Here is a 27,690-nt window from a genome sequence, read left to right as displayed (position 1 = left end):
TGCGCCTCCTGTTAGACTAATGTTCTATATTTGTTTAGGAAGTGTTTAGGGTTTTTTTCTCAGGAGGGTCAATGCACTGTTATGGTATGTCACAATCGATCACAGATAGATTTGCTGCTGTAGTGGATGTCTTTTTTCTCTATCCATGAAAAGTTCACCATTGACATATGTTTTTGTTTTTTTTGCTTTCAAAGAGAGTTTGTTTATGGTTCGTAGAGGAAGAATATGACAACGGTACTGGTTGAGATACACTCTTGGTTAAGTAGTAAAAACAGGCATAGCTAGCGTAGGTCCTGGAGGTGTGCCTTGAGTTGCTATGATTAAATACACGTTTTAGGTCAAGCAGGTTTTGAATTACAATTTTGGTGCCATGTTTTGTTTTGTTTTTTGCCTTACAATTATCACTAAATAGTTTTAGCCGATATTTATTTTTTACCTACAACTGTTTTTCATTTAAAAAGAATAGATGAACATTTTGGGAAATATTTGCTTTCTTGCAGAGAGTCAAACAAAAAATATGGCATTGTCACAGCCAGGCATTAGTTAGCTTAGCTTGGTATAAAAGCTGGAAAAGGGAAATGGCTGGCCTGGGTTGGTCTAAAATCAGTCAAATAAGAACTAGGAACACCTGTAATGTTGCAGCAACACACAAATCCACCAGGTTAAATTTCCTTGATGGGTGTCGCCCAAAGTAGGACGGGACAGGAAGTGGCAGAGGGAGAAGCTAGCCTAGCAGAAATAGTATTTGATTTTGGTTATTTTACTTTTGTGAATTTTTCTCTAGGGGGTCACAGCTTCTGTCAAAGACAGTCTGGCGCATAACTCCCTGTGAATGACACGACTTAAGTTTTAGATTTGTTTTTTTTTGTTGTTGTTTTTGTCCAAAAGCTTTGGAGATGTTAGTAGGTGAAACTAGCTTACATGTTAACATGCTATTTATTATTTATTTACAATTATTATTTTTACTTTTATACTAGAATGAGACGAAGAAAGAGACGAAGTCCCTCATTACTTCTTGGCACATAAGAAAGTGTCTAACTGTCTCCTGCCATGTAATCGCGTTATATCGCATTATCATAAAACTCTCTGCAAGGAAGCAAATTGGCGTGTTATTCCTTTACACAGTTGGAGACTGGAATTTGAACACTACCCAGAAGTTAATTTAGTTTTGTCTTGTGAAAATGTTGCAATTTGTAAACTTCAGTCAGAACACCAGTTGTTGGTCTTTGTCTACTTCAGGTGTTTGTTTGTTTTTCTTTTAGCACCTTTAAGTAGAAATTGACCAATTTCCTGGACCGGTTTTCCCACCTGCTCCACCATTTAATCACTTCTCCTCTGTGTAAGTCTTCTGTGTATCACTACTTCTCTATGACCTACTAAAGTCTTTTAGCTCAAACATTGGTTCTAATCCTCCTTCAAGGTGCTGTCTGTTGGCTGAATCCATACACATGTGGCATCAAGCTCTTGGTTTTGTGCAAAGTTGTGCAATTTACTTGAACTTTGTTGTGTGGATTCAGGCCTGTGACCTCTAATGTACAACCTCACACATCTAAGATTTACTTTCATTAATTGAGATTTCCTTGTCAATTTGGATTGAAATGAATTGACTCACCACAAATCAATGATTTCATAACATAACAGGGGCTTTATGATGCAGAATTACTTGATCAGATTTCAGCAAATCAGCATTCACATGGATGGAGAGAAAAGAAATTTAAAAAAAAAATGTCTTGGTATAGAGGACGGATTAGCATATACCTCATTCCCAGTCCAGCAGCGCTGGAACTTAAAATGCTATTGTATTGACATTAACAGTTATAAACAGCATTATGTACACTCAGTTTAAGAAAAAAAATCTCACTTATGTTGTAGCTTTCATCTGATCGAGCCAATTGCTTATAGTTTGCTCATAACTGTAAAAAAAGAAAAATGGAAAAAAAGAGCTGTGAGATATAAGATCTTGTATGTTTTGGGGTTTTTTTTTTTTCTTGGGACCATATTGTTTTTCTTTAGATCTTGTACAGATTTATGGTTTGGTTTGACTTATTTATTCCATCAGTAGTGCTTGGTTTTTATCATGTCCAATGGTTTTGTTTTCTTAATAAAAGTCACAAAATTTTCTGGGTGTTGATGTTCAGTGTTTGTTGAGAAGAAAAAGGGCACGAATCATGAGGACATCTGAAATAGCAGCCTTATCAAAGTATGCTTTTTGCTTTTGAGTGGCTTGTTTCAGCTTGCTTTTGCCAGTATGTGAAAGCTACATATTCAGACACACTTTTTTTTTCATACCTTTGTTACAGTGGAACAAAGATATGAAAATATTAATAGTAGGACTGACTGCCCAAGGCCCCAATACCAGGAGGGGCCCTTGGAAGCCTCAAATGAACAGTTTTCCATTCACAATTTTTACTTCTACTTAATGTAATCATTAAGTTACCTGAATAATTAAAAAAAATAGTGGAGGCTTAGATGCCACTTTGACAAATGCTTTAGTCCATTCAGTTCTTACAGAACAGTGCTCAACTCTTACAGTACAGCTAATTAATTTTATTAAGTTGACTGCTAATGAAGACTGAGTCATATCTATAATCAAGAAAGCAAAACTGGGTTATCAAACAAGAAAGAGAAAAACCAAACTTCAGCCGTTAGCAAAACATTTATGCAACCACAATTACCACCATCTGGTGGTCTTCAGATAGAATGTAGGTTTAATGCACGTACACACTGCCTGAATTTCTTTTAGCCAAAAGTTACATGCACGTTTTAGAGTGGTTTTAGCGGTTTTACTTTACATGATTGCCACGTCTTTTTCATGTGTGAATTACACTGCCAAGTTCCAAATTTCTCCTTTTTTCATGCACTCCCACAATATCTGAGGTACTGAAGCCCTGGTTGATTTATATTTCTATTAATGTAACCAAAACAACAGGAAAATAAGTATATCAATTTCACAATGGAGATGTTTTTATGTATATACTTTCCTTATTTTTCTTGTCAGACAACTATTGAAATGTGAAAAAAGTGCATCTGGGACGAGCAGTGGCTGACCGGTAAAGAGGAAAGAAAGGACGAGAGCAGCTTTTCTTTTCTTAGCATTTGTATTGTTCTGTTCAGGAGTATACAGCACATAGAAAACAGTGACATTTTCCACCACATTAACATCTGTAAAATGGTTTGAAACCATTTATAGATGGTGCCTGAAATTGTTACATATAAAACATTACACCAATAATTAGACGCATCACTTATAACAATGTTTTAAAGTCTATACAAATAATTTTCCCCTTGAGTGAAAACCTCCTTATAGAATGTCAGCCTTGTCAACAGGGCAAAAAAATAAGATGTACACATAAAAGCTATCTTTTTGTTCCATGGCACTTTGTACACATTTAGCAGAAGGAAACTTCTGATTAGTATTTACAAAAACTAGGGTCAGTGGTTAGTCATGTATTATACACTGTTACACTGGAAGATTCAATATGATCCAAAATTGTGCTTTAGTATAAGATATATCAAATAAAAACTGCTATACAGGGTTAATTTAAAGAAATAGTTTGGCAATTAAGGTAATTCACTTAGTCGCTTTCTGACAGCTAATATTCTTGTAGTAGCACCTCTAAAGCTCACAAACAGTTATATGATCATGTTGCTTTAAATAGTACAAAAATGTAAAAAAAAAAGAAAAAAAGAAAAAGAAAAAAAAAGGCAATTTGTTTTATTTTCAACACATTATTTATAATGCTTCCCAATATTTCTTCAATATGTGCTAAGCTAACCTGGTGTCGCTTTAAGCTGACTGCACTTTAGAAATCCATTGAAATCCATTCAGTACCATATCACTGCTGTTTCTTTGTTTATTGTGCTTATAATTACAAAATCCACCAGATGTTAGGATTACCTTTAATTTCTATATATGTGCTAACGTGTGCTTTAATGATGTATTTTGAGGTTATCATTATTTTGTAAGAAACCAGGTTATACAGGAGTTACACATGCTGTGTGGTAACTATGTTCACAGTAAATGTTTTTAGTGTATAATAAGGTGGCTTTCATAAGGTAACTTTAAATAATGATGTATGTTCATTTGACAAAGTAAAGTCCAGTTGTATTGTGACTTTTAACAGTCACAATACAACTGGAATAGACTTTAGTAGTCAGTGTCATTAAACTCTCAAAGCGAAAAAGCAGAATTACTAAAATGTCAAACTTTTGCTTTAAAGGTACTTGTTGCAAATTCCTTTTTTGAAATCATTCTTCACGAAATAGAGAAAAAGAGAGAACTAAAGTTTAAGCAGGGCTGGACTACACTATGTGTAATACCAATTTCCACAACAAGGTGGTGTAGCAAGTCAGTGTAACGTACAACTCTATTTTGGGCATTTTCAGCCTATTAGTACAGTATAGAGAATAGACAGGAAAGCAGACTCAAATCCCTGGTCCCCTGCTTAAAAATGCTATTTGTAGGGGTACCCAGTGTAACCTACATTTAACCAAGCAAATAACTACGAGCACATTCTTATTTTCAACACACCTGCTGATCAAACCCTGCACCTTGGCGCTGCAAGTTTTCCTTAAATGCCGGAGAGGAAGATTGCAAAAAGTACCTTTAAAGAGGTCGGCATGAAAGTTAGTGCTCAATGATCGGCACCGTCCTCCTTGAAAAAATAGCTTTTAAATACTTTGAGAAGAAAACGTACATTTATTGAATCTTTAAAGTGGATAGTGCAAAGCTATCAAAGTTAGTAGAGGCTTCTGGAGTTTCATTTGGGCAGTTTCCTGTAACATTAGGCAGATGCATTTCAAAAGCCCACCTATACTACAGTAGTCCTAGCACTGACTATACACCTTCAATCAGTGCTAGCTTATTTTCCCTTAAGGGTGTCACTGGCTAATAAAAGATCATACAATAAATAACAAAATGCAACTTCATTATTAACCTTCAGTAACTTTCTACTGCATCGTTTGAAACATATCAACCTGTGGGAGACTAAACAGGAAAATGTGTTTATTCCTGATGTTGAAAAAGCTGTTGAAACCCAACCATGAGATCTGTTTAGTAGCTTTTGATTAAGTTCCCCATTCGTCACAATATTGCAGGCAACTTTTAAATTGTAAACTTTTAGGCATCTCAGGAAATGGTCCTTAAAAATCTCTTAGAAATAAGAACAATGTGAGATTATAATGAAAAGCTCAGCAGTTACTAAACAGACAGAATTGTGTTATTTAGTTAAGCAATGAAACTTTATACTGAAAAAAGTACGTGTGAAGGTAAACCCATGCTTTGAAAAAAGGGCCTGAAATTATTATTTTTTGGAAAGTACCATTTCCAAGGTCAAGATTGAACTATATCCATATCAGAAAATATTTACATTGTCAGCATTTAGGTTACTACTAGAACTTAGGTTGCTAAATCTGTTTAAACAAATTAAGTCAAAATTATTTTAAATATTAAACTGAACTATTTTAATTGGAAATCTGTGACAAATTTAAGAAAAAATATGAAATATTACAAGAAATAATATTATTTTATGATCACTTTTATCATAATATTTTATGATAAAGTGATCATGTTTTGAGAATAAGGGGTCGTGTGAGAATATGAGAATAAAGTTAAGAAAAAATATCTTACTATTATAATATAATATTAATTTGCTAAAGTAAATGCAACAGTCTAAGAAAACAACGTGCCGTAACATTTTGAAAATACACGCAATATTATGAAAATAAATTATTTAAGAAAAAAGAAATCCCCTCATTAAAAATGTCTGTATAACATTTTAAATAATAAAGCCAAATGATTTATTGAAAAAGTTGTAATATTCTGAGAACAAAAATTTTTTTACAGTGATGCAGTATTTTTAGAATACTAACTATGATAATTACCATTATAAGAATTTAGTAATAATATTCCAAATGTCTATTTTAATATATGCACTTGAAACAAAGTGTTGAGGAAAATTTGTCTGCTTTTCCTTGTCAAAGTAGGAATGATATGCAACTTAACGGCAAAGATTTAATATTGAAAAAAAGAAAAAAAATGAATCCAGCTCATACACACTTCAGAAATGGACATTCTTACTTTTTCACAATTCCTTGCATTACCATGTTAGATCATTTTGAAATCTCTGTGTATTCTTCAAGGATTCATGTGTTGTTGTGCTTTGAGCTTTGGGCCATTTAATATTAATCATATTTATTGGATCTAATTATGAAGAGAGCCCCGTTAAAAGTTTGCTTATACTTGCTGATGGCAAAGTAACCTGATGGCAGTATAATCACAGGTGATTTAAGATGGCACTGAACTGTTTCACTGTGTGATGAAGAGCATGTATGCTACACACTATTATTATGCAATAAATAAATAAAGCTGGCGTTCTGCAGTACGCCAGCTGTTAATTCGTTTTTTGTATTTATGCATTTCTTCAGCACCTGCCCCATATAGTGGTGAGGATGTGCATGGATTTTTTTTTTTCTTGTTTCACCTATATGTCCACCAAAACATTTTCAGTTTTATTATTATAATTACTTTTTCCCAAAAATATTTTTCCCTTTTTTATTAAAAGGGCTTTACAAAATATTGCATTAAAACATAAAAAAAAGTTATGGCAGCATCAGTGTGATTGGTTTCTAGCATCACACTGAGCTATGTGAAACAGAGTGGAGAGGTGCTTCATCTTCCCTTCATTCAACTGTGCTTCCCTTTGCTGACCATCAACAAATTCAGCCGAAGTTATTTTAGAGAAACTGAAATGCAAAACAAACATTAAAAATGACAAGTGCAGAGGACGGATTCCTTTTGTTATTAACATCAATATTGCACCAAAGCAGCATACAGTATTTGGACGAGCATTCTTCATGACACAGAATGGAGCTGCAGAGTAAAGGATTCAGACCAGGACAGTGGCTACTTCTGATATGCATAAATACGGTATAAAAATACATTATGGAAAAATTTGCAGCGGCTATATTCAGACATGTTGGGTTGGACTGTGGGGAAAAAAGAACAGGAGAGGAAACGGTGGTAACTGAACTTTTTAAGGCGAGGAAGCAAAAGGAAGGGGAAGGAGAATAAAACACCTGGAGCCTCTAGAAGGTCTGATCATCATTGCAGGACTCTGTGGCATGTCCGAAGGCCTCGCAGATATCACAGTAGGGCCTTTCAACGGCAGGGTTGCCATGGTAGGTGGTGTGAGGTACAGAGTCGGGGCTCTGAGCCTGAGTGGGGCAGTCCTCTGTGTCGTGGAGGTCAAAGCAGTCACAGATGTCACAGAAGAGACGCGGGGTTGCCTTCTTCTCTCTCTTAGATATGCCTTCATCAAACCTACGTTATAGAGAAAAGCGAAAACACACAAGCTGTGGCCATGGGTTTTTATCTGAATATGTTGTATGTAAATCATTGTATACTACACTAGTGTTTTCCTAGTCTTTTTCCTTGAAAGTGTTAGACAACAATGTGATGAGTCAAGTGCGCTGGTGGTCCAGGAGCGGTTTTAATTGTTATGACCAGGGGTGCACGTAAGTGGTCCGCAGGTGCACATTCGCTGTCAAAATAAAAGACGCGCACCAGATAAGAAGTTGCAACACGCGTTTGCGTACATAAGATTTTCTGGAGGAGGACAGACATTTGTTTAGAACTCTTAAAGATGTCAAAGAAGCAAGCTCCTTTAAGCAATTACTCTGGTGTTCCTCCACCTCCAAAGAAATGTCACTCTAGCGGACAAAAACAGTGCCTTTTATATGTGCGCAAAGGCGCGTTGCAACTTCTGTCAATTGTCTGTCTGAACTAAAAGCTTTGCTCAATTATAATAAGCGAGAACAGCAGAAAACTGCCTACACAAGCAAGAGAGATTGATTGGCACTTTTGATTGAAAAACTAGTTAATTAGTCTAGCTGATCAATTCTAGATGATTTGTTTGTGCTCATTAGTTACATTTTTTTAACAGTATATTTCTTACCCATCAGTCCCGTCGTTACCATTGAACTCAGACAAAGCAAGCTTCTTCAATTTGATCTTCAGCTCCTCGTTCTTCCGCTGCAGGTCCACAATCACACTATTCAGGAAGTTGATCTGATGGAGAAAATCACACATATCTCCTCTTAAAGGACGCTGGGGTCATGTGTGCAAACGTGTGCAAACATTAACTGGAAACCGAGAATGAGATCAGTTCTGTTAGCAGCAAGTCTTACCTGTCCCTCTGCAAACTCCTTCTCTTCCCTCAGCTGCTCCAGAGCTGCATCACCTGCAAAAGTATGTCAAAGTCAAGAAAAAGAGTACACAAACTATTTTTTTGTATCTCTTGTCAGATACAAGACTGAGGTATTTTCTCACCAGAGGGTGGGAGTTCCTTGTCTCCTTCCTCCGAGGCTTGTGCTCCCATAAGCCTTTGCTCTAGACTATGAACGCGGCTCTGCAGCTGAGCTTTGTCTCTCTCTAGCGTTTCCACGGCCGACTGCAGGGTCTTGGCCACGGCATTTTCTCCTCGCAGCACCGTGATCTGCCGATAGAGACAGACAAATACCTTACATATTTGGCATTACACAGGACAAATGTAGCGTGTCCAAGATACTATAAGTTGAGCGTGAGTACCTCATTCCTCAGAGTTTCTAATTCCCGGTCTTTGTCTGAGATTAAGGCTCCAGTGGATTTCTGGAAGTTTGTGTCCCCCTCTGATTCCACATTTGAGACAATTTCTCTGCAGAAAAATGTGTACAAGGAGTAAACAGTGAAAGGACTTTTTATTTCCAGTTTCTTGCTATTCTTTATTTGCATGCATTGTTTTCTATCTTATAGATAAGACTGTATCCATTTAACGGTGTGATTACTAATGTTAAATGTTGACAGCCTAGACAAGAGCTTAAGATGATTCACAGTGTCAAACGCACACTTGAAATCAAGAAAAACAGCTGTAACATAACTGCTCTTGTCTAAGTAAGATTTCACTCTCTCAACAAAAACAGACGTTTCAGTTGAATGAAGAGTGCGAAATCCAAATTGCATAGGGTGTAAACCCGGATTGGAGTTAGTGGTGCAACGGATCACGGTTGATCCATAATCCGAACCCATCCCACTCCACGGTTTGGAACGCACGTGATCCGAAGATTCGAAAAAGAAGAAAAGAAAATATGTGTATGGTGGTCAGTCTGTCAAGCGATAGTTATGGCCACCGCTAGCGGTCCAAGTGGAGGAGCAGAGGAGTTTGCGGCATTTAAGCAGGCCTTTGCTGCCCAATCCAAAAACTATTGGGGTGTTTAGCTGCAGACGGGAGGCCGTATTCCGTTGTGCAAAACAAGGGGTTTTGCACAAGGGGTTCTGCAGCTGGTTCAAAATGCGGCTGCACGACTCCTAACAGGAACTCGAAAAAGAGCATATAACCCCCGTGCTAGCCTCTCTGCACTGGCTGCCTGTGTCTTTTAGAGTTAATTTTAAAATTCTTATGTTTGTTTTTAAATGCCTTCACAGTCTTGCCCCGCCTTACCTCTCTGAGCTTCTTCATCCCCACATACCCTGTCGGTCTCTCAGGTCAGCTGACCAGCTGCTCCTGGAGGTACCGAGATCCAGGAGGAAGCTCAGAGAGGACAGGGCCTTCTCTATTGTGGCTCCAAAATTATGGAATAATTTGCCCTTGCACGTTAGAGAGGCCCCTTCACTGTCCACTTTTAAATCACGTCTTAAAACCCACTTTTATTCCTTGGCTTTTAACCTCAGTGAGACTTAGTTTCTCTTTTAATTGAAGTAGTTATTTAATTAATGATTTCACTCTTCTTTTATTTGTTTTTATTTATATCTCATGTAATTTTATTTTACAGTTCCAATGTACAGCACTTTGTGTCAGCTGTGGTTGTTTTAAAGTGCTTTATAAATAAAGTTGATGATGATGGTAAACTATGATGAACGTGCTTGAGCCACGCTATGATATCTCGTTGCGCGTCCACTTCAGTGACAAGATCGTTCCAAGCACGTATGAGCAGGAAAAGTTACAGCTGAACTATCCCAGGCATCTTCTGTTGCCCTAACTACAAATGGGTGGAACTCCAGGGCAACGGAAAGCCACGTGGCGGTGACCGCTCATTATATCACAGCGGAGTGGTAGATACAAAGCCCTGTACTGCCCAATAGATTAGATTAGATTAGATGAAACTTTATTAATCCCATGGGTTCCTCTGGGAAATTCAGTTTCCAGTAGCACAGTGAGCAGAAATATACCACATATACACATATATAAATATAGAGAATACAAAAGGGATAAATAGAATAAATAGGAATAAGAATACAAGGGAACGGCACATTTCAAGTTTTGTGAGTCTATTACACCATTGGATATTAACAAAAACTATTGCACAGGGAAAAGGCACTACAGCTTACTTGTTCCCCCCTCCTTTGTCCCCGTTCCCCCTCCCTCTCCCCTCCAGCGAGGAGTTAAACAGTTTGATGGCGTGTGGGACAAAGGACTTTTTAAGTATGCTCGTCCTTGACTTTGGGAGAAGCAACTCTCACTGAACAGACTCCTCTGGCTGTTTATGGCCGTGTGCAGAGGATGCCCAGCACTGTCCATAATGTCCATATTGCACCCTAATTTATTTTTATATAAGTGCGTGGAATGAAATTTTTGTCTTTTTTTTCCTATTTTCGCTGATCCGAAAATTTATCCGATCCGTGACTTAAAACCGTAATCCGATCCGAACCATGAGATATTTGATCCGTTGCACAACTAATTGGAGTCATTAACATGTTCCATGATAGAATTAGCAACCCACTTTTCTGCAATCTTTGAAAAGATAGGGAGTATGCTAATAGGTTGATAATTAGCAGGGTCTGATTTATCACCCGATTTCTAAATTGGTGTAACTTTTGCCACCTTCTAACTCAGAGGAACAACTGCCTGCGTGATTGATAAATTAATAAGATTGGTCACAGGCACCAAAAGATAAGATTTATAATGCTTCAAGAAATTGGTATCAAATCCAAACTCATCCCTTGCTTTAGAACTTCTTAATTTAGAGATTATATTTTCTACTTCATTTTCTGAATATTGAACTTTGAATCTTGAGAAGAAACATCCTCTTTGGTGTCGGTATTCCCAATATTTTGTTGAAGGTCACAAGAATTAGAAAACAATTGTGCAATTTCATTAATGGTACTTGGAAATGGAAAGGAAAAAATCATTTAATTTAGTAGCGAGGCTGAGAGGCTCGGATACCAGTTCACTGGCAAATTTAAGTTCAAGGTCTTTATCAGCATTATGCTTACTGTTTGTTAATATTTTCCCAAATTAGCTTACAATTTCCTTTGGCACTATTAATTAGTCATGAAAAAATTTGCTTTTGCAATTCTCAAAGTTTGTGTGACTTTAATCCTTGCAGATATAAAACTTAATCGATCGGTATTTAATCCAGATTGTAACAATTTTTTAAGTAACTGGTCTCTGAGTCTCATAAGCTGTTTACACTCAGTATTAATCCAAGGCAAGGAATAAACTCATTTCTTTAAATGGCTCTCTTTCTGAAATTGTGACAAGACCCCTTTTATAGCAGAATATTTATTAGTGTCATCACATGATAGTATGCTAGTCCAAAATTATTTAGAGCTACCATTAAATTTTGTTCTTGACTATTTGGAATAAATGTTTTTTTTTTTATATTCATGCTTTTACTGACACATCTCAGTCGCTTGACGGAGGCGGTCGCACTTTCTCCTTCTCCCTTATCTTTCCTGCTTGGCTTCTCATGTCTTTCGTATAGTCTTGCTTATTCTCTAACCCTAAGAGAGTCTCCCAGACTTGTTCTCTAAAAACATAAAGAAGAATTATGGATTTGATCAACTGGTCCCTTAACGGAATTGACACCCTCCTGGGCTTGGGAGAGCCCGATTGTCCTGCAGAGACGTTTGCTGCCGGATACTCGATGGTCAGTTGCGTCGTGTGTCTGGCGACACTCTCGATGGAGGACTTTGAATGACATCTACCAATTTGGAACTACGGTAACAGAGTTCTAGCTGATTGGAGCTGGCTTGGACCTGGCTTATCGAAGAATAAGAAGCAACTACAGCTGTTCAAAATACCACAAGGGTTGCCGACATGATAGACGATGGGCAGGGCTGTGAGTACTCAGACTGTGTGTTTTTTTTTTAAACGTAATATGGATAACATCTTGAAGAAGAACAACGGGAATTGAGAGACCTGGTGGCCAGTGACGGACATTAGACCAACTGTAAAATTGGAAGCAGTTTGTTCGCACTAACCAAAACAACTACCATCTTCATCTCATGTGGCCCCCCTGGCGCCAGCTGGATGCTCATAACAATTCTCCCTAGATAATAAGACTGTTTGTTATGACTCTCTCCCTCCTCACCCGCGTCGACCGAAGATTGTTGACTTTTGCTTAACCAGGTGAAGGGACACTTTCTCTCGGTTGAACACGGAACACAAACACACCGACGCACATATACACATGTACACTGACACAGACCTACACTCACCCCCCACCCCCTCCATACGCCTTCAAAGCTTATGTCTTCCATGTTGTGAGATGTGATGATTCATGTGCTGAGGTGTTTTTTCTGTTCTCAAACTGATCTCCCTGTTGGAGCTCAGTCTGGGGGGAGTTCTTTTTTTCTCCTCGTCTTTCCTCATGTTGTGCATTTTCCATTGTTGTCCGGTTCCGGGTCGCTGCTCGTGCGGCTGACCGGCCAGCTACCTAGCCTGACCTGTCTCCCCAATGTGATGTTTGTGTATTGTATGTACGGTCGGCAAGGTCAGTCTCTTAATTGCCCCTTGGGGATAAATAAAGTCTTCTGAATCCTGAATCATTGTTTTACCATTGTTGGAAATGAGTTATTATCCTTGTCATGTTGCCCTGTGAGGTCTGTGTTTTGTAATTGTTTTTACCAGTTTTAGAACTTAGTACTTGGAGCCCTGGCAAATAAGTGTATCAGTAAAGCACTGGTTCAACTTCTGTTGTTTGAAAAATGTGACATATAGATAAAAATGACTTGACTTGGCTTGACTATGCTCACATTTGTCCAAAGGACATTGTTCCAGAAGTTTTGCAGTTTGTTCATATGCAACTTTGCAAAGCTCTCTTTATAGAGAGAAGCTTTCTTCTGGCAACCCCTCCGAACAAGTGTAGTAATCGTGCTGTCATGAACTTTAATATTTCCCATATAAACTGGGGCTTTCAGAGTCTGAAAGCTGTAGCACCTGAATAATCATCTTAGCTGTATTTTAGCAGATTTTATCACCGATTGCCAAAAAACACTTACAACAGAATAGTAGCAACCAGCTGACACTCCGGCAACATATCCGTTCCAGCAGTCTTGACAAACCAAAGAGAAGGAGAGCAGTTTGTTTCACTGAATCATCTCTCATGTCTCTTAATGTTTACTTTAAAACACTCTCTCCCGCCACATCTATTATTTCTGCTCTAATTGTATGCAACCTTGCCATTCCCCTCGAGCCAAAACTGCAGAGCTGCCAGTTCATCTTACATCTTTTTGACTTCACTTCACTCTGCTCCTCACTCTGATCTTACACCACATATTTGTCTTTGATGTTAGACTGTGCCTTTCACTCGGAACTTAAGTCACTGGTCTCCATAAGTGGTGGGATGTTTTAATATCCTGATCACTAAAAACACAGTGTTTCTGTTTATGACTGGCACAGGGCCACAGAAGTGATATTCACAGCTTCTTTTGTTTCAAGACTTAGACAAGGCTTAAAATAAGACCAAACAGCGTCACAGTAAATAGATGAAGGAACTAAAATTACATTTTAAAAAAATCAAATGTTATCCAACTAAGAGCAAATCTGGGAATACTAAAAGAAAAAACACAGTACTAATGCAACGTGGCCTGGAACTAAATCCCAAAGTGACATATTTATATTGCTTGGTTTACCTGACTATAAGTCTAATATCCAAAGATATTCAGTTGAGTTTCTTTTTTTATTTAAACAAAGAGTGCCCTTATGTCTTATGATTTGAAAGATTCAGAGGTTGCTCTTCTGCTTTTGTAATAGTCATATCTTTGTCCATTTATTTATTTTTTATACTCTATGCTGTACAATCCTTCCATTTTCTTAACGGTTTATCCACTTCAGGGTTGGTTGGAGCCTATCCTAGTTTTCATGGGACCAAAGGGATGTTACACCCTGGACAGATCACCAGGTTCCTCACTGGACTAATGCAGATACATAGACAACCTTTCACACCTAGGGCCGTTTACGACGAGTTCATGTGCATGTTTTTGTACTGAGCACCTGGAGAGAACCCATGCAGTCACATGTAGATCGTCCATACGCCACTTGACAGCCAAACTGGGTGGTTATTTCAAACCCAGGGCATTTTTGCTGTGAGGCACAGTGCCAAGGATCCCAGCATTATGCTGCCCCTGGTCGTTTGACCAGAACATTAATATGAAAGATAATGACTGGAAGAGGACTTTGTTCATAGTGAGTCTCTCAAATAGATAGCAATCAAGTCTTTCTAGATGCAAGTCTGTCTCCTCAGGAGTAATCTTAAAACCTCTCCTCTCAGTTATGTGGGGAGTTATTTGAAGCACTTTTTAAAACTAATCTCTAATAATCTCAATTTTAAGTGGTGAACAGGACATAAAAACTGCAAGTATAAAATTACCAGTTGACTCTGATAAAAACTTCTTAAAGCTAGTTGTTTTCTGAAGAAAACATCCAGATGTGCAAAAATGACATTGGTCACACAGCCTCTTATATCCTGATGATCAGAGATCAATCCTGCACTCATAGCTGTTGACCGAGTAGGAAGCTGGAGCCAACAATCAGTTAGTCAGCAAGTTACTTGGTTACAATCTCTTATTATACTTCTTTTTTCCCAGTCTTTAATTAAACCTTCAGCAACAAACCAGCAAATTACCACCAGAGAGATTTTGATTTTTATCTACAGACTTTCACACCAAGTTTCACACTTTAGCTCTTCATCAGCTCTGTTACCAGGACTACAATACAGATGTAACGCTGGCTCATCTCTGATAAGAAAAAACAGTCCAGCAGTCAACAGAGGGATGTGTGTAAGTACAGAAGGGAGTCCCATTAGAGGAACCACGTCACATTAAAGCTACCCTCCAAATCTCCAAAGGAATCAATCTCCTGATGTCAATATTTGAATAATCAACCAGCACTTAAGGAACGAAAACATTATAATACTGTGGTTTTATTTCTGGTCATTCCTGATAATGACTTCAGAAGCTTTTTAGTGTTGTTTTGATGGCTTTGTGTGTATCTTTGTTTAGCTGCTTTGTTGTTATAGCTACTGTGTTGTGCTAGTTTATAGTTGAAGAGTTAAAGGGGACCAAGTGTGTTCATTTTCACATTGAGTTCATTGTATTCTTGAACTCTACTAAAGTAGGGTTGCATGAGTCATACTTTCATACATATTCATATCAATTAATGATTATTTATGTTATAGAGGAATTTGGTGCTGCCCCTCATCTTTGGGAAACAACTAATTTTTCACTTTTTAAAAATGAGTTAAATGGTTATTTGCTAAAAAATGAAAGATATGACATCATTATTGATGTTGGCTGTAGTCTTTTATAGGTTGTTACATTAGTTTTAGATGCATCAGCAGAGGAATTACTGAGAGATACAGTGACGAACACTATAACATTCTATGTTCAATGTTTAAAAACTAAACAGGAAAATACATTAAAAAGTCAGAAAATCAACATTCAAAATTTGAAGAACATATTTCATAGTATCTAACCTGGTCTTCATGTCTGGCTGCTGACAGCTGTGATCCTCGTTGTGCTGAGGCGTAAACACACACACACAGACAAAATATAGAAGTATTTAAATAGAATCTAAACCCGTCTTAGCTTCAACAATTTAGTCACAGCAGGAGATAAAACCTCATTAGGCCAAAACCCTGATCTCTAACAGGATAAAGGAAAAGCATTTACATAATAAGAAAGTTAAAAAGGTCAATACCTCATCAGGATGCTGAGACTTGTGGGATGCCAGCTTCAGCTCCTCACTAGGGAAAGAAAAGACAATTCACACATTTGAGGGCTGCACTAAAGGCAGTGTAGTCGGGTCCCAGTGATGTCTGTGTCACCAACACTGCTATATGCTTAAATCTGGTGATTCCCAGATATTCGCATCTGTTAACATCTCACCTATACAAACCCAAGTAAGCATATCCAATACACATCTGGCTAAATATTCTAATGCTTAATGACTTTGTACTGCTACAAGAATCATTACTGATATACACAACAAATATATTAGAGGCTATTTTTGTAAATGATGAAATGATGAATACATTTCAATTAGGGTTGCAACGATACTCGTATCGATATTGAACCGTTCGATACAGTGCTTTCGGTTCGGTACGCATATGTATCGAACAATACAAAATTTTTAATTTATTTTATCAACTTTTCTTCTGACGATGCTGTCTGTGTTGAGAGCTCAGTGGATCTGCGTTTGACTACTCCGCCTAGGCTGCACTGTCGAGTGCAGATCCACTAAGCGCAGCGCAAGCTAGCAAGACAGAAGCTAACATGGCAAATTGAACCTCCCCCACCCTCATTCAGATCTGGCCTTTGGAACTATTTTGGTCTTCATGTGAAGTATGACCCTGAAGGTAAGCGCGTCATGGACAAAAGTAAAACAGTATGTCGGATGTGCCACGCAATGCTCAATTACATGGGTGGGAACTACTGCGTTAGCACAGTCAGCTCGTTAATGTGTTGACGCCGTCCAGCCCCACGCACGGGGCGATTCACGGTAGCTCGTTAACGGAGATTTGCCGTGTTGTGGCGTTAACGTCATTTCAGATTAACGCTGACAGCACTAGTGGGAACACAATGAATATGACTGCACATTTACACCGACATCATCCTAGTGCAAAGACAAGTGGAAGTAGACAAAAACAACAAGTATGCATGCTACAAACTTTACCCGAGTCATTTAGACAGCCGTTAGCACATGATTCTCCTTATGGGGACCTGATATGTTTAATATGCTGCTGAGAATATAGCCCAGAAGAAGCTTATAGTATAGCTTTTATTTTGGAAAGAGCCATTTCTCTGTAATAAACTCTCTTTTCCAAAGATGAGTGATTTCTCGATCAGAGAGATTTATTTTTTTTATTACTTTGTTGTTTCAGCAACATTAAATATAAAAACTGTACTTTTGAGTTAAAATATATATTTATAATTTTAATAAATGACAAATTAAAAAAGCATGAACATTTTTTGTATCGAAATATCGAACCGTGACACCAAAGTATCGAACCGAACCGTGAATTTTGTGTATCGTTGCACCCCTAATTTCAATGATGAAATGTTCATGTTGAGCACCCATTAGTTCCCTTCAACTCTCAAAGATGTCCTTGCCAGCTGATACTCCCTAATCTAAAGACTATAATATGATCACACAACATCTGAAGTAAATAAAAGCACACAGGGGTTATTAGGAGACATTCATATTGCTGTTTGTTTTATAAGCTGTACATGTTCTCCCATTAAATCGCATCTCTCTACAGGAGATGCACTGACCAAGCAGCCAACCCAAATGGTGATTGAGAGCTACATATGGCATCAACCAGAGGCAACAGGCTTGATTCTGAGGCTAATGTGAAAGTACACTAAAGTGCAAAGCCACTGATGGATCTTACTGATGGATCTTGACCTGAAAATAATAAAGCCAATGTGAAATTGCTAAAAGCTGATTATATGCTAGAAGTCAAATTCAACACCTTCCATCATAACAACTGTATGACTCACCAGTTTGGATTGTTAACAATTAACAACACAGACAGTTGTAGCTGATTACTATTTGAAATTTCCAGATACTGAGTGAGCCAAAATTTTGAGAAGATAACCCATTGTAAACCATAGAAAAGTTCAGGGCTGGAGTTAATGTGTAGAAACAGCTACAAAGAGCTTAAGTATTACATCATATTCAGGCCATCTTCTTTTCTACAAACTTCAGTGCAGTCTTTCATTGGTCGTGCTGAGAAACCAAAAAAGTATGTCCCTAAGAACACACTGGCCTCCACTACAGGAACTGTGGTTATGTGCAGTTTGTGTAAACACCTCACTAACTTATTTCTTCTATTCTTTACTGATTACAAAAATCTCTACAGCAGTGTCCAGCTGTTATTCAGACATGTCTGAGCTAACTATGAAAACTCAACTTGCTCATGGACTCAGCTTTTCTACCCAGCTGTGATATTTGAACAATTGTTATTTTCCTATTTCTGAATTAGAATTCTGAACTTTCAGTTCATGTCTATAACTGTCACTAAATAAGAGATATCTGTAAAAATGCTCAGTGGATCTTAAAAAAAAAGTTAACCATTACTTCAAATGGATTGTTTCAAAACACGATGGATTTATATTTGGAAACCATTCTCAGACTTTAGAAAAGCTATTTCTATGTCTGTGATGTCTGAGCAGGGACGATCAAAGAGTGCTGTTTGCCCCTCCCACAAAAGCAGCACAGAAAATTTTCAGAAGCTCTTTCACGAACCTAGCTCTCTGGGCCTGGGTGAGGCTTTAACATATTAATGGTCATGAAGTTAGCAGTACAAATATAGGGAGGTAGAGGGCCACCACAGTTTAAGATGTTTTGATGTATGCTCAATTATCCAGGTAAGTAAATCCCAAAAGGTTGATTCTGTTCATCTAGATGTACGATTTTCAGTGAGAGAAACGTTTCGTCGCTCATCCAAGTGACTTCTTCGGTCTCCGAAATCTCTTATGGGAGGCACAGTTCAAGATATTGACAGTATAAAGGATGAACCACCACCGTGACGTCATTTTCTAAAATGTACATAATCTATGTTAAGATATTCTCTGATATAAAGAGATCAGGCTACAACTAAAATGAACAACCCTCTGTGCCAAGAGCAATGGCCACTGACCACTGACCTGACTTCAGTGTAAACTGAATGTGAGATTGTCAGTGTACATTATATGCTGTATATACAGACAATTTTCATACAGCCATGATTGTGATGAAACTGATCTCTGACATTTATTAGTTTAGTAGTTTCTGAAAATATAACCAAAAAAGTCAAACATTTTGCACAACAATCCTAAATCTTAAAGTAGTGAAACGTGATGAGCTAATCTACATATTAGCTCTCATCACTTAGAAAGACACGTGTTGTTCTGTGTCTGCTGCCTACATTCACTCATGACACAGTCCTATTTTAAAAGGAGTAGTTTATATACTGTAGTGCTTTACAACTAACCTACCTACACTACACTATTTGACTACAGTGGGGCAAAAAAGTATTTAGTCAGCCACCGATTGTGCAAGTTCCCCCACTTAAAATGATGACAGAGGTCAGTAATTTGCACCAGAGGTACACTTCAACTGTGAGAGACAGAATGTGAAAAAAAAATATCCATGAATTCACATGGTAGGATTTGTAAAGAATTTATTCGTAAATTAGGGTGGAAAATAAGTATTTGGTCACCTCAAACAAGGAAAATCTCTGGCTCTCACAGACCTGTAACGTCTTCTGTAAGAAGCTTTTCTGTCCCCCACTTGTTACCTGTATGAATGGCACCTGTTTGAACTCATCATCTGTATAAAAGACACCTGTCCACAGCCTCAAACAGTCAGACTCCAAACTCCGCCATGGCCAAGACCAAAGAGCTTTCGAAGGACACCAGGAAAAGTATTGTAGACCTGCACCAGACTGGGAACAGTGAATCTACAATAGGCAAGCAGCTTGGTGTGAAAAAATCAACTGTGGGAGCAATCATCAGAAAATGGAAGACATACAAGACCACTGATAATCTCCCTCGATCTGGGGCTCCACGCAAGATCTCATCCCGTGGGGTCAAAATGATCATGGGAACGGTGAGCAAAGATCCCAGAACCACACAGGGGGACCTGGTGAATGACCTGCAGAGAGCTGGAACCAAAGTAACAAAGGTCACCATCAGTAACACACTACAATGGCAGGGAATCAAATCCCGCAGTGCCAGACGTGTTCCGCTGCTGAAGCCAGTGCATGTCCAGGCCCGTCTGAAGTTTGCCAGAGAGCACATGGATGATACAGCAGAGGATTGGGAGAATGTCATGTGGTCAGATGAAACCAAAGTAGAACTTTTTGGTATAAACTCAACTCGTCGTGTTTGGAGGAAGAAGAATACTGAGTTGCATCCCAAGAACACCATACCCACTGTGAAGCATGGGGGTGGAAACATCATGCTATGGGGCTGTTTTTCTGCCAAGGGGACAGGACGACTGATCCGTGTTAAGGACAGAATGAATGGGGCCATGTATCGTGAGATTTTGAGCCAAAACCTCCTTCCATCAGTGAGAGCTTTGAAGATGAAACGAGGCTGGGTCTTCCAACATGACAATGATCCAAAACACACCGCCCGGGCAACAAAGGAGTGGCTCCGTAAGAAGCATTTGAAAGTCCTGGAGTGGCCTAGCCAGTCTCCAGACCTCAACCCCATAGAAAATCTGTGGCGGGAGTTGAAAGTCCGTGTTGCTCTGCGACAGCCCCAAAACATCACTGCTCTCGAGAAGATCTGCATGGAGGAATGGGCCAAAATACCAGCTACTGTGTGTGCAAACCTGGTAAAGACCTATAGTAAACGTTTGACCTCTGTTATTGCCAACAAAGGTTATGTTACACAGTATTGAGTTGTATTTTTGTTATTGACCAAAAACTTATTTTCCACCCTGATTTACGAATAAATTCTTTACAAATCCTACCATGTGGATTCATGGATTTTTTTTTCACATTCTGTCTCTCACAGTTGAAGTGTACCTCTGGTGCAAATTACTGACCTCTGTCATCATTTTAGGTGGGGGAACTTGCACAATCGGGGGCTGACTAAATACTTTTTTGCCCCACTGTATATAAAAAAGACAGCAGCATAGACAGTGTTGTCAGGGAATTTATGAATCTGGATATTTTTGGATGCCGGAACTAAATGATTTGTTCAGGAAAATGAGTTTAGCCCCATGTAGGTCATTCTTAGGATTTGTGTCAAAGTTAAAACTCTGAAGCTATGTGTGACTAATAGCCCAATCACAGCACCATCTGGGTGAAATATTTAGCTGTCTGCAGTATAATTACATTCCCCATGCCTCTATAGCATCCTGCACTCTAACACAACAGTGCGCTCCACTGTGCAGTTCTTTTTGCATATTCTGTGTTCAGAGGACATCACAAACCTCTCGTCTCAGTTCCAGTTGTGCTTTGTGTTAGGTACTAATTATTCATTTTAACATGCTAAAATAATTAAATGAGATGAGGAAAATGTCAACATTTCACCTGCTAAATATCAGCAGGTTAGCAGTTGAATAACAGCAAACTGTTTTTTTTGTCATTGTTAACAATAGAATATCTATTCTAAATTATATTTCTAAATTCTAATTCTACAATACATTTTTTTTAGATAGTAAAAAATAGGGCATGATGTAAAATGAGTTTACCACTCCTGCTTTAGATAAAAGACGGACAGACCCTGCTTACAGATCTAAATATCTTTTGCTGCCTTCACACTGCAGGAAATCGATGATTATTTAAATGCATGATCACTTTAATTCATATTCCACATAAAGCACAATTTGATCTCAACTGGACTGGATCATTAAAACGGCTGCATACTTGCCTAAAACCTGAAAAAAATGCCCCCATAAGTGTATTCTTTCTCTTAGTGTAAAGACATACAGAAGTACACTCTGAAGACATACATATTCTCACATAATGAGCCATCTATTTACAAGAAAGAACAGCCTGAAAAATAAGTGACATGTCTCATGTAGTGTGTCTGCTTGCTGTCAAGAGTGTTATTTCAAACAAGACTATGACTGAATACTTTCTTCGCAAAGCTAATTTTGATGCTGATTTCAGACAATCATCTCTCGCTTTCATGAATCCCACAGCTGTGATAAATATAAACATCATCTGAACTGTTTATTTATACTGCAAATCCAATTTTCTGCACTCTTCCATTACGCAGGTGGCCTACAGCTGAGTTCTCTATCTTAACACCCCCTGTGTGACCGTTTTAACAGTAAAAGAAAAAGTGAAAGAAATGAAAGCATAAAAAAATATCCAAACCAAATGAAGTTAATGAACAATATTTTTGGCCTTCAAAGATAAAATTACAGCAGCACCAAAATAACACAATCATGACACGTATGTGAGCTACAATGTTTACAGCTGTTCTTTCATAGCACAAAGCCACCTTGTTTCCGTACAAGCCTGAAAACCCTCTCTCTTGCCGTCTCTCTCTCTTTCTCTCTCTCACACACACACACACACACACGCACATGCTGATGTCACAACAAGAGAAATAGCCTTGTCGGAGCCAGGCGGTCCTAGGAGGAGAGGAGGGATTACATAACAGGAGCAGAGTGAGGAAGGACGTGCCTCAAAAAGGATGGCGGAAAACATTGTTGGGACAAGGCGGGGTGGAGGTGGAGGGAAAGAAAATGTAAAACAACAATATAAGACTGTAACATGAGTCATCCATTTAGAGAGCTTTTATTTTCAATTATTTAGGCAAAGGCAGAAAAAAAGACAAAATTGTGCTTGAGGAGACTGGAACCGTTACACTGTCACTGATGTCATTTGTTGACATTTTTCATCTCCATTTGCTGCCTCTACATGCTACATATTGATGACTATAATCCAGCCAGTTAAATCCATGTGGAGCTCTGCAATTTAAGGGTTCTGATGACTCAAGGGGACGTGTGGCAGGATGATGTAAAGGCTCCAAAAACACACGCATGGACACTACATATTTACACATGTACACAGAGGTACTTGACAGCTTGACAGAAACGCAAGCTCTATAAATAGAGCTCAGCGGCAGACTGGAACTTCACCAGAAACAAAAAAACAGAAAAGAAAAGAAGAAAAAATATGCCATAAGAAGAGAGAATACTTTTATCCTGAATCAAAAGCACCATGTTTCAGCTTACAACCAAAGATATACTGCTGAGTCAGTGCAAATGAAAGACTTTCCACATCTACATGTCAACACCAAACACATAGAAGGAATTAATAATGTAGATAACACGCTGTAAAAAAATGTCCAATTTTAATTCAGATAATGTTTTAAATGAACTTGAGCAGAGAAAAGTCAAGATATAAGGATCATGTGGCTAAGGTTCATGATTCACTATTTTCACACATACAGCTTCTCTACTATTTTTGGAAGAAGGGGTTGATTATTATTTCCATGTTCAATCAGTTCAATCCCAGGAGACGATGTAAATCCCATCAGAAAAGGCAGCTGTCATAAAACATCTGCCGAATCAAACATGCGGAGCTACCTGCTGTGAAGACCTGATGTAAATGAGCAAGCAGCCAAAAGTTGACATGTGAGATTACTGTGTCGACAAAACTGCAGATTCAATCAAGATATTTCAGGATCACATTTTGTGACATTTTTAAGTATAGTTAAGGCCTTAATTTTGCATAAATGGCTCTCAGACTTTTTAAGCATCTGTGAAGACACACTGTCAAAAACATTGCAAACATATACATCCAGAAATGTAAAAACCATAACGTGGATTGTACAGTTAAGGATCTCAAACCTGAATAATGAATGCACACTCAATCTAAATTTCCAGTCAGGTGTCATGATTCAGGAATGTTTAATAGGAGTACTACGCAAATGGGCTTTCTTTGCTGTGTTTCTAAACAGTATTGTACATTGTCCTCCACATCCATTATCACACAACAGCATGCTCTGACTAATTGTACTTTCCACAACAATTTAGAGCATATTTACAAGTGGAAGCATCTCTCTAGAGAGTTACACATGTTGCCAATTCAACAGCACATTTGACATTTCAGCTATAAAAATAAAAGTATTTTTGACCCATTAAGGTAACAACTAACAACTGTCAAGCCACATTCTCACACAGTCCTTACTGAGCGGAATTAGAGCTTGAAAATGCAGACTGGATTTTTAATGAACATTTGGCCCCCAGGACAAATTTAGCAGCTCCAAACTAATGAACTGGCTGGCTGGGGGTCACCTTTACGGGAGGCAAGAGGCAGGAAAAAACACATTAGTTATCATGAGTACTCACATTTCCTTGCAGAGGACGCCAATACGCTGGTTTTCTGAGCTGCTCCCCTCTTTTGACAGACTGAGCTCTTCCTGATATTTGGAGTTCTGCTGTTTCAAAGCCTCAAGCTGAAGAGGAGCAAGATGGAAGAAAGGAAAGAGGGTGAGAAAGACACAGGGACTACAGGTATACAAGATTACACCTGATCCTTATTATTATTTCTCTAGAGGAAACAAACAAATATTGCAATTGTGTGCTGGTCAGTGATTTTTGGATCCCGTCTGGAGTATTTCTGCTTATTTCATCTTGGCTGTAATTAAAGCTGCAATTACTCAAAGGAGTTTTTGTTCTAACAGTGATGCTCTGCAATTTTAAAGAGTTTGGTTTTGTTCTTCTACCTCATTACTTCAGTGTGAAATGTCTCATTTCAGGCTTTTTATCACTAGTGAGGGATATGAGTGTTTGGCCTACCTGTGTAAATGCTATGCATAAATAGCTCAAACAAAGAAGTTACCTTAAACAGGAAAAGGAAAGTCAGAATTCAATACCAAGAGAATGAAGCAAGAAAAAAAACAAAAAAACCTTAATTTTGGATAATTAATTTTGGATTTCTTCATAACATTGCGTATGTAACAGTCAGTTAACAATATAAAACTCCACTTCTCATTCGTCCATATATCAACAGAAATCCCTGTCCTACTAAAGACATGTTTATGATCTTTCTTTCACAAAAAAATGAAAGCAAAGGTGAAAAACAGTCCATAAAGCACAGAAGCTGAAAGTAGTGACTGTCAATTTATCTGAATCCCCATCTAATCAATTATCAAGGTATTTACTGGCTGGGATAATCCCCAAAGCTTTAAGTCAGTGACCACACACATGAGTGTCTATGGTTTAATTCTCTCCTTCTCTCCCTTATTTAAATTCCAGCAACATTTTTGAGCTCTACAAAACACACAGATATATTCAACATCTTGTTCTAAATGATCGTTGCATTCCTTGGTTTGCATTCAAGAAAACTGCAGTAAGAAAAAAAGAATATCTGGGTCACTAAGAGTGAGACCAGAGGTAATACCTAAAATACACCAGCAGACCAAAGAGGCAAGCAGACAGCAGCATGAGCTGGAACTAAAAATAAAAGCCCCAGAAAGATCTATTCCTTCAACTTCACTGCAAGAAAACTTTTTTGTTTCCCATTTGAGTCACATGGCAGAGATTCCAAACACATCTGAAATCACTCCTGAAGCTTCAAAGCGCTTCTCGGACACATACAGCGCTGTGATATCAGCTGCTTTAGAACAGCGCCAGTCAATAATTAATTAACGAGTATGACTTTGAAGTCTATGTTTTTGCTGAAACAAAAAAGAAAATAAATACATTATAAAAACCTCATGCTAGCCTTTTAGAGCATGTTTCCATTTGCACATTTACACATTGTGATATTAACTGCAGCTGAGCTTCAGAGTTTTTTTTAATTCTATTATGATAATGTCCAAATTGAATGCATAAACACATGAAGACACACAAACAAGCACAAAATACAGAATTATCCAATAGGTTACAGGCACAGGCAAGGATCATTCACCTGCTTACAATGACCAAGAGATACTACTGTATTAGAAAATGACTGCAGCACTGAAGGTTTTCCTCTCAGTTTGATGTGCTAAAAATAAATAAATAAATAAATCTAACGAATGATCCTACCTGGTAGTGAGGCGAATAGAGGTTGTTGGAGTAACCCTGATGCAGAGCAGCTATGTCCATACCTACACAGCTTACCACTGCTGGATTTCAGATGCGTTCCCTCGCTAAACGACAGCAGTGTTGTGACAATGCCTCCCCTCTCACTCTGTCTATAAAATGCATACACCAACACAAGCCGCTAGGCATCAATAAACCATCAGCTCTCATACCCTGCTGTGCACGACTGAGAGAGAGAAATGGAGAGCGTGTTGCCTGTACAACTCTCTCTCACACACACAGAGTCAGGTTAGGTTAGCACTTCCATTATGTAAGCCTAAATAAGCTCCTCCTCAGACTCCCCCCCACCTTTCTGCAGCTCACAATCTGGTTTGTGCACACCACATGCACACACGCGCATGAGAATTTTGACCATTCATTCATTGGTGAATTTCAGCATCTCAGATTGAACCCTCAGTTGGAGACTGCAACAACATGTAATGTACATTCTACCAGACATGCCTTCATACTTTAGGCTCCTGCACTCGTTTAGTGATGTGTTATAGCATGGATACTCTGGAAATCTAACTAGGGCTGCAGCTAATCATTATCCACATGACCAGTTAATGTCTATACAGCAATGCCTGATTCTAGATCAATCAGTCCATAGTTTTAGTTGTCAGCTTTAGGAACCAGCTAATAGAAAAGAAATGCATCTACATGTAGAATTATTTTTATTATTAGAAATACTTATGTTAGGTTATTACACGTTACGGTTTAAATGGTAAAACAGTTTATTTGAAATGAAGATGTTCTTTCCATGTACTAAGTTAGGAAATTACTGCACTTTACTTAAATGTGGTGTATTTGTCTTTATGGCCGGACCTAAATATTACCCACATAGCAAAATTGGTATGGCCCGGATCTGGCCCACACAATGTGCTTACACATTGCCCACATACCACAAAAAATGACGGCCCTTTGGTGGCCCACATCTGGTTTGCCAGATGTGGCCCATACATGGTCCAGCACAAGGCCAGTTGCAGACACACTGCTGGTCCTGTGCTGGCCCAGAACAGTTTCAGCTCTGGCCCCAGATGTCAGCCTAATGTGTACCTCAATCAAGCCATGTAATAACAACAATGTGCCGGAACATAATAGCACAAAAGTAACATGACGAAACTCTGTTCAGACAGTGAATGGACTGATTCTTATGTAGCGCTTTTCTACTCTCCCGGATTACTCCAGGTGCTCTATACAACATGCCACATTCACCCAATCACACACTTTCTCTAAACCGAGTGCTTCCTAACTACATTCATACACATTCACACTCTTTACATGCAGACTGGAGGAACCAGGGATCGAACCACTAGCATTCCGATCAGTAGGTGACCTGCTTTACCTCCTGAGCTACAGCCACCAAGTGGTAAACATGAGTAAACCCTCACTAGGTTTTGGATAAAGTGTACACTCACAAACCTGTCAAACCAGCATTTGAAACACTGGCTACCATAGCAGTATAGTATTGCAACGTGGCATTTGGGTCTTCTAACTAAAACAGGAAAACAGGAACATAAATAGTGCCATCATTGCCAGACCTGGCCCACATCTGGTTGACCTACACCCTACCATGACACCAGTTAGTCAGAAGTGCCAATTGATGCTGTATCTAGGGAAGACCTGTTTTCTATGAGCCTGGGCCACATAAACCACACCACAATCGGGCCAGATATGGCATGCCATTACATAAACAGTGCCATCTATGCCAGACCTGTCTGCTATGTGGGTATTTGTCTATAATGGCACACGGCAAAAATATCAGAATTATTGTTTCATGTCGTCTATAATGTGCCAGTATGAATCTATATTTTACAGAACACAATGCAGACAGAGAGGCCAGGGTAATTTAGAAATGGAGTCATGCTGTTTAAAAGGCAGATCTGCTCCAACCCTGTTATTTACAGTA

The 27,690-nt window shown here is 38.5% G+C and overlaps 1 protein-coding gene across 1 annotated transcript in view; it reads right to left on the bottom strand.

Moving 5' to 3' along the window:
• Window positions 1–6,101: 6,101 nt before the first annotated feature.
• The window catches only part of clip1b (CAP-GLY domain containing linker protein 1b), a 48,916-nt gene continuing 27,327 nt past the window's right edge, over window positions 6,102–27,690 (bottom strand). Inside the window, exons 16-23 of the mRNA XM_085360032.1 lie at window positions 24,063–24,169; window positions 15,957–16,002; window positions 15,733–15,776; window positions 8,588–8,693; window positions 8,330–8,495; window positions 8,188–8,240; window positions 7,956–8,068; window positions 6,102–7,321 (exon numbers count right to left, since the gene is read on the bottom strand). Of these exons, the coding sequence (XP_085216158.1) occupies window positions 7,087–7,321; window positions 7,956–8,068; window positions 8,188–8,240; window positions 8,330–8,495; window positions 8,588–8,693; window positions 15,733–15,776; window positions 15,957–16,002; window positions 24,063–24,169 (870 nt within the window). The 3' untranslated portion in view covers window positions 6,102–7,086. The remainder of the gene's footprint in view (window positions 7,322–7,955; window positions 8,069–8,187; window positions 8,241–8,329; window positions 8,496–8,587; window positions 8,694–15,732; window positions 15,777–15,956; window positions 16,003–24,062; window positions 24,170–27,690) is intronic.

This window comes from Diplotaxodon limnothrissa, linkage group LG7 (genome assembly GCF_057381915.1).
Source record: "Diplotaxodon limnothrissa isolate DT_005_m linkage group LG7, D_limnothrissa_male_GT1.1, whole genome shotgun sequence".
NCBI lineage: Eukaryota > Metazoa > Chordata > Actinopteri > Cichliformes > Cichlidae > Diplotaxodon > Diplotaxodon limnothrissa.
Note: the sequence above shows the minus strand (reverse complement) of the source record. Positions and strands in the feature narration are given on the sequence as shown.